This window comes from Aegilops tauschii, chromosome 2 (assembly GCF_002575655.3).
Source record: "Aegilops tauschii subsp. strangulata cultivar AL8/78 chromosome 2, Aet v6.0, whole genome shotgun sequence".
Lineage (NCBI taxonomy): Eukaryota > Viridiplantae > Streptophyta > Magnoliopsida > Poales > Poaceae > Aegilops > Aegilops tauschii.
This window is the reverse complement of record NC_053036.3, coordinates 554,991,772-554,999,535: the sequence shown is the minus strand read 5'-3', so window position 1 is coordinate 554,999,535 and position 7,764 is coordinate 554,991,772. Positions and strand designations below refer to the sequence as shown.

Here is a 7,764-nt window from a genome sequence, read left to right as displayed (position 1 = left end):
TCCAACTAGGAAAAGAGGGAGTCCTACTCCCGGTGGGAGTAGGACTCCCCCCTTGGCGCGCCCTCCTCCTGGCCTGCCGCCTCCCCCTAGCTCCTTTATATACGGGGGCAGGGGCACCCTAGAGACAAGTTGATCTGTTGATCTCTCCCAGCCGTGTGCGGTGCCCCCCTCCACCATAATCCACCTCGATCATATCGTAGCAGTGCTTAGGCGAAGCCCTGCGTCGGTAGCATCAGCATCACCGTATCACGCCGTCGTGCTGACGAAACTCTCCGGCGAAGCTTTGCTGGATCAGAGCTCGCAGGACATCATCGAGTTGAACGTGTGCTGAACTCGAAGGTGCCTTACGTTCGGTACTTGGATCGGTCGGATCGTGAAGACGTACGACTACATCAACCGCGTTGTGCTAACGCTTCCGCTTTCGGTCTACGAGGGTACGTGGACACACTCTCCCCTCTCGTTGCTATGCATCACCATGATCCTATGTGTGCGTAGGAAATTTTTTGAAATTACTACGTTCCTCAACATCTACTCCCTCCGTTCCTAAATATTTGTCTTTCTAGATATTTCAACAAGTGACTACATACGAAGCAAAATGAGTGAATCTACACTCTAAAATATGTCTACATACATCCGTATGTGGTAGCAATTTGAAATGTCTAGAAAGACAAATATTTAGAAACGGAGGGGGTAATAACCAACTAATGGCAAGTGCTCTTCCTTATTTAGATCCTACTATTTCAATTGGAACATGTTCCCCGCTGCAATAAATTGTGACGCTCACTCTTCCACTCATGTAGATGGCACTAAGACAAATTTAGACCTAAATATTTAGGGCCAGTTCTTTTGTGGGTTTTTTGGAGGTGTGGACATAAGTTGTTCCCTACCCAACTTATTTTAAAAGTCGAAACTAAATTTTAGATGCCTACTAGTTCACCCAGCTTATTTTAGAAGTCCAACCTAAAATTTTATTTTAGAAGCCTACTAGTTCACACTTAATTGGTAGACTTCTAAAATAAAATTAGTTCAACCTTAATTGGTAGACTTCTAAAATAAAATTGTAGTTTGGCTTCTAGAATAAACTAAGCAGGGACAGCTTATTTCCAAATCTTCAAATAAGCCACAAAAGAATTGCCCTTTAGATCGATATGATTTTTACTTTTATTACTAAATATTTATAGTTTAAATTAGTAGGGGCCGCGCGAACGCGTACCCGACGTACACTCTCCCATAAAGGAGATGGTAAACCAATGCTCCTCCAAAGTGCAATAGAGGACACTAGTTTAGGCCATAGGTCTTCTTGATCACCTATAGACCCCGTCGAGGTAAGTGGTTATCTAGGCGCTCCTCCGTTCCGATTTAACCCCGAGGCTTCCTTCCGTCTCCTCTGGACAGGCGATGTGGTACTATGTACCATCTATCGCTAAATGCTTTTTTTAGCAAAATCTATCGTTGAATGCTGATTAGGGTTGAGCGAGATTGTTCTCTCCTAGTAGGCATTCAAGACCAGCACAGAAGCCCAGCTTCATATGGGAATTTCCTATTTGCCAGTTGCTGGGTTACCAATTCAAGCCCAGCACAGAAGCCCAGGTTCATAAGGGCATTTCCTATTTGGCACCTTATGCATCAGTTACGTCGTTATTCTCAAACCGGCGCACACCCCTTCTCCTTTGTGGTCTCGGCCCATTTACGTTTTTTTTTGTTTCTGCAAACTTCAAAAATTCTGCCTAAGTTGAGGACCGAACTCCAAACATCACGCTTCAGCAGTAACCGGTATAACCAACCTGGATAGCTCGCCTTTGGTGTGTATTTACTTTTTCATCTTCTTTTCGTTGTGCGGCAAATCCTCTACCTCTGATCTACACGAACCAGAGCTGGTCCCCTCTCCCTCCGACTGCTGCTCCGGCAGGAGAAGGGAGGGGGCCGTTCCTCCGCTCTGTAGTTAGGGTTTGGTTTTGTAGGTCGTGGTGCGCCGTTGAGGTGGTGGGAGCGGCGCCCGGACGAGTAAATCTGCCTCAGCTCCACTCCCACACCGTCGATGTCCTTCATGGCGGCGTCTCAGAGTTGATGGCATCGTATGTTTGCCGATCCTTCGGATCGGTGACATTGGTGTTCATGGATGGTGTCAGCGAGGCGGCGGCGGCGACCCCTTCAGGTGTGTCTGTTCTTCTGCTCTACCCCTGTTGCTGCAGCATTGTCTCCGGCGTCGCGGTGGACCAGTGAGGTTCTGTCGTCCGGGAGTACGCGCAGACGGTTGTCTACGCAGGTAACAGTGGGAAGAAGGTGCATCTGGTGTTGGGTTGGTGGTTGGAGGCTGACAGTTCTGGTTTCCTTCTCCGAAGTCGTAGTCGTCCGGGGGTGTTAGTTCTAGAGTTCGATGGTGTGTCCGGGGACACGTTGCCCCGGTCTGATTCTTTCAACGGTAGTGGTTTTGCTTCAGGCAAACTATCTTGGAGGCTCGTAAAGCTACAAATCAGTGATGGAGCCGCATCAAGCTCGGGTGAAGAGGTGATCTGTCTCCTTTTCCTTGGTGGAGAGGGGCAGAGGGTGGTCTTTTTGCGTAGGATTATTCTATCTTTTCAGCCCTGTAATATTGGTGTTTACATGGCTTGTAATTGAATCATTATTTTATTAATGAGACACTTATTACCATGCAAAAAAAATAGTAGCACCAAAAAGAGGTTTTCTTTCTTTTACTTTCTCACCTGGACATTTGTTTTTTCAGGAAGAAACTCAATCGGTTTTGTGAAGCTTCTAGAAGCTTCCGACGAGCTTTCTCGAAGTTCTGATTAGTTTTTTTAACTGGTTTCTGGATGCTTTTATTCAGTTTTTCCTTTTATTTTTATTTCCTTTTTCTTTTTCCGTTTTATTAAATTTGTGATCTTTTTTCAAAATCCATGAAGTTTTTATAAAAAAACAAGAATTGTTTTCAAAATCAATGGCCTTTTTTTAAGACCGATGAACCTTTTGTTGAAAATCGATGAACTTTTTACCAAAATCGATTAACTTTTTTTAAAATCAATGAACTTATGTCGATTTTTTAAACTTTTTTAAAAATTGATGAACTTTTTTACAAGACCGATAATTGTTTTTCAAATGGATGGCTATTTTTAAAATCTGTAAACCCTTTTTAATTTTACAATTTTTTTCGTAAGTACTAAAAAACCTTCTGATTATTTTTTACAAGATCAACAATACAAAAAACAGCCGCGGCCCACTTGGGCGTGCCTGAGCGAACGAAGCAGCCAGCAGCGCTTGTTGGGCCCATGACAGCAGCTGCGTGAGCGCCAGGTTCCTACCTAAACTTGTGCCTGAAGCGACGATTAGGATGTCCCGTTCATAAGCTATCGCCAGGGACAAGTTGGGAATGAAAGGTGCACAGAAAGCTGGAGACAAAGACGCAAAAACTAAAAAAGGCTTTTTTTACTAGCAGTATACTAGTAATAATATACGTGCAATGCACGTTTATATTAGGTAGGATATTAGTTGCACGTTATATTAGGTAGGATATATCTGTTGCACGTTGGTATTTGGTAAGATATCATTACTTTTTTCGCGGAAATGGTAGGATATTAATTACATAGCAGATTTCATGGGATAGCGTGTAGTCAAAACGTGTTTATAACCAATGGCAGTGGTGGGTAATTAGAGCGTTAAACGTGTTTGGTGCTCAACATTGGAGCGATTTAAACCGCTAGATAACATGATTTGACGGTCGAGATGGTTTGGATCTGCCCCTTTGGGTCTTTTTATATTGGTATAGATACGGAGTACAACTGTTGTAAAGAGAATAATACTAGGACAAGTATTTCCGGACGGAGGGGGTACTTGTCTTAGATTTGTCTGGATACAGATGTAATATGGATAGGAGGGACATATATATCTAATAAAACAAGTAATTTGGGACGGAGGAGTATATCATAGGAAGAAACATTTTCCATTCCTCTGTTAAATTACAATCTGATCTGTGACTGAGGGGCCATGGAGCCATCAGCCATGGACAGTGATGGTTTGATTCGTGCCCCTTGGCTGCTGCTGATAGAGAGCAAACAAGAGCAAGAGCATCAGCTACACTGAAAAGGCATACCAGAGATGGACTGGATCCTACCCTATCAAATTCACAGAAACCCATTTCCAGATTAACAAAACGCACAATCAACTGTTAACAAAATGGTATTTGGATTCTACATGGCTCTCAGCCTCCCACAAAAAGGCCCCAAAACCAGCCGCCTCCAGGACAAGGTGCGTGAGCTCTGTAAACGTAAGCGTTACGGTTTTACCATCTTTAGCATTAACAGAGCCATCATCCAGCACTTTGATATCCGGCCGCCCAAACAGAGCCTGCGTTTGCTTCTCTATCAGCGAGACCGATTCCTTGGACCTGATGGTAGCGTACCGTTGCAACGTATCGGCGTCCAGCCGCGAAACGTAGGACCTCAACTTGTTTGGGTTCGTTTCCTCGTCCTCCTCCACATCAACCATCTCCCCATCAGGCGTCATCCGTACCAGGGACTCCATGTCCATGAATGGATTAGGCTTAATGTCTCTCTCCGTAAATAGTTTTTCGTTGAGGCTTGGCGGGAGTGTCTTCATGGTTTTCTCGAGTTGGAATCGCTCGTCCACCCTCTTGAGGAAGTAACCATACATGATGGATGCTGCGTAGAGCTTCCCGAGATTTAAGTTGCTGATCTCAACAACGGTATCTAGTGGCGCCGCTGCCTGCTCCCCCATGATAAGGTTGAGATGGTTCTGTATCATCTCAAGAGCGTCTTGAGAGTGTATGCTTTGCAGCTTATACTCCTGGTTAGGCAACGAGGAGACATCGCGTACAGGGCCACCTGATGATGATAATGCAGGTGTCATTTGTATGTCATTTTCCATGAACTTGAACAAAATCCAGCAGTAGATGATCTCTTCCAGGGTATTCTGCCTTTCCTTCTCTTTGACTTCTGCAATTCGCCTGTAGTTCAATTAGCATAATTCGTTAACTGATGCATTATTAACTGATATGAGTCAAATAGAATATCTAATGTCTTCTCCTTTCTACAACATTTACATAGCAGCATGTTTTATAGCAGATATGACGCGTCACTATTTGTTGCTGATGTGGGGAAAACAATTCCTATAATTATTGGTACTTACTTGTAAAGGAGGTCCTCGGGAACTTTTGCTGCCTTTTCCTTTTGGGCAATTTTCTCTGCTGTCAGGTTTTCAAGTTGCTGATCAACTGTTACAGGGATTAGGTGAGGCTGCGATTGCAGTATCTGCGCCAGAAGTTGACCACTTGGGGTTTCGAATTTAACTGGAGCGAGTTGTGTCTCGCCATCACCAGAATCCATCTTTGCTTCAACCTTTAAGCTCCTTGCTTGGTAATGATTGATTTGGAATCCAGCTTTAGAACGAGTGGTACAAGGAAAGCCCTGTGAAACAAAGAAACATCATCCAGTTGACCCAAAAAAGCAATTGAAACTTGAACGGGGAGATGTTAAACTCCAATATAATATCATGGTATTTCCCATTCAGCTAAGGAATTACTTCCTCTTTAAACTAATATATAGGACGTTTAGAGACTTGACATTGAAATGCAAATGCAGCACGGGTAAAATAAAGATATTAACTGAAAATACACGAGTTGAGCAGAACAGTTTGAGAGCAAAAGATAAGACAAAATTCAATGACCATCGGTCACCACGCAATGCGAAATAAAAATTTCAGATCACTTTAAGTGTTGGGCACAATCAACCCTTAGCAAACGCATCAGATGTGAGCAGTTGAGCATAACAGGAGCACCAGAATACTTGTCGAAACCAGGTGCATAGAGTATAGATAATGTGAAATTATAGAAACGCTTGTAAATAAATAAATGAAAAGAGTTAATGTTGCGTTCATGAACAATTAAAAACAATTCCTATAGGCATCATGAACAATTAAAACAAATTGCAATACATCATATCGAATGCTATGGCACTCTAGGCAGGCAGCTACTCCCTCCGTTCACAGATATAAGATGTTCTAACCTTTTTCCAAATCAGATGTATATAGGCACGTTTTAGTGTGTTTGATCACTCATTCCAATCCGTATGTAGTCCATATTGAGATATCCAAAACATGTTATGTTTGTGAACGGAGGGAGCACATAACAATTCCGTGAGTTTTTTTTCAGGAACAAAAGCAAATTCAGGCATGCTTCTTGTTCAGAGTTTCACCACGCACGTATTGGTGCCATTTCCGCTAGACTAAGTCTGAATTGTAGATGAAGATTAACCAAACTAACACGCATGACGTGCCCTGCCGTGGGAGCTAGACCCAAGCAAGCCAACAACTAAACGCCACAGCCTATTGTGCATGAGCAAGCGCGTCAGCCAAGTCGTTACCCCTGACGCAACACGCTGCCGACAGCACACGAACCTCGGCGCGGCGCTGCTCAGATGCGCGGTTACAGCTCACAGAAGCAAAGCAAAGCAAATGTACGCAGGGGTACAGGGACAACCGGTCGAGCGTCAGGCCATCCGGCAACCACGAGTTGGATCCCGCTTCAGTGCCTGGGACTAGGAAACGGGCGACAGGGGCGCCGTCGGGAGGCGGGCGAGGAGGAGGCGTACCTTGCGGAGGCGCCCGTAGCGCGGCCTGGCGAGGGGGGAGCAGGAGGGGGACGGGGAGGCGAGGAGCAGCGCCGCGTCGGCCCACGCCGACGACATGGTGGCGCGCGCGGAGAGGGGGGCGGCGGAGGACGAGGAGGGGAGAAGGGCTCTACTGGGATTCCGTCCGCTGTTTGGGGTCCGGAGATTTTGTTGGCAGGTTGCCGCGGAGTGAGACCGAGACGGGGCGGGGCAGTGGAGAGGAGACTGGAGATGGAGAGCGCGGCGCTGATCTTTTTCTATCTGGAGCGAGCGTGTGCTCTTCCTTCCCTTTTCCTCCAAGCGAAACCATGCGGGCGGGGGCGGCTGCCGTGAGCGTGCGGGACTGTTCGTAACTTTGTACGCCACACAAGTCTGGTTTTAGGCATGGGCCACGCGTGGGCTCGGGACTGGGCTATTGTTGCCTCAGCGCTGAAGCTTCCTCCTTCAACGGAAGCAGCATGACCAAAAAGGATGAAGACCAACACAAAGATCTACCACTAATAAAAGAAAAAAAGCAACACAAAGATCTACCGCTCAAACAAAATGGTCGTGCTACGTGTCGGCCTCCGCCGAGCCGTCCGATCTGACGCAACTCCCGGTCAAGCGTCCTTGTACTTTTGCAACAGAAGTCGTGTTGTGAGAACCCTTTTGCAACACAAATCTTGTTGCAGAAAATTTTGTAAGAAAGATTGTGTTGCAGAGGTCTTGTTGTGAAATTTTTTTTGAATTTTTTTTTCAACCGAGCTCTTGTTGTAGAATATTTTTAAGATTTTTTTCTTTTTTTTTTTGCAACCGAGCTCTTATTGTAATTTTTTTTTACAACAAATGTCTTGTTGCAGAAAGTCACTACGTTGCATTGCTTGCAGTCATGGCCTCGAGCCGGGGCTTCTCTGGTTGGGGAAGGGAGAAGGGGTGTTTTGCGTATGCAATAAAGGTGATGGTGGAGGCGATGCAACATGGGGGCCGAGCATCATAGTTGGGCGACAGCCCGGAGTGAAGCTCTGGCGTGCTCGAGCGGCCATGGCCACTGGTTGCAGACACATGGAGACAGGGAGAGGAGATCTCGTCGACGTGCTACCGGCGGCGGCGGTCGGAGCAGCGCATGGAGGCATCGGCTTCACGAGAAGCTCAAGAGAGCACGGAA

The 7,764-nt window shown here is 45.7% G+C and overlaps 1 protein-coding gene and 1 pseudogene across 1 annotated transcript; both read right to left on the bottom strand.

The window, feature by feature from the left end:
* Positions 1 to 1,190: 1,190 nt before the first annotated feature.
* Positions 1,191 to 1,333, bottom strand: LOC120975193 (U1 spliceosomal RNA; annotated as a pseudogene).
* Positions 1,334 to 3,918: 2,585 nt separating this feature from the next.
* LOC109785517 (UV-B-induced protein At3g17800, chloroplastic) lies at positions 3,919 to 6,945 on the bottom strand. The gene is made up of 3 exons (XM_020344109.4): positions 6,603 to 6,945; positions 5,143 to 5,420; positions 3,919 to 4,960 (listed from the first exon to the last, which is right to left on the bottom strand). Exons 1-3 carry the CDS (start codon positions 6,696 to 6,698, stop codon positions 4,156 to 4,158), a joined length of 1,179 nt encoding a protein of 392 aa, XP_020199698.1. The 5' UTR covers positions 6,699 to 6,945; the 3' UTR covers positions 3,919 to 4,155.
* Positions 6,946 to 7,764: the final 819 nt, after the last annotated feature.

What these genes read in the sequence shown, in the direction of transcription:
- LOC109785517 (XM_020344109.4), bottom strand. Translation starts at nt 6,698, where the DNA reads ATGTCGTCGGCGTGGGCCGACGCGGCGCTGCTCCTCGCCTCCCCGTCC. An exon ending in GCTACGGGCGCCTCCGCAAG is followed by an intron (nt 5,421 to 6,602) that starts GTACGCCTCCTC and finishes TTTGTTTCACAG; the next exon opens with GGCTTTCCTTGTACCACTCG. An exon ending in CCCGAGGACCTCCTTTACAA is followed by an intron (nt 4,961 to 5,142) that starts GTAAGTACCAAT and finishes ATTGAACTACAG; the next exon opens with GCGAATTGCAGAAGTCAAAG.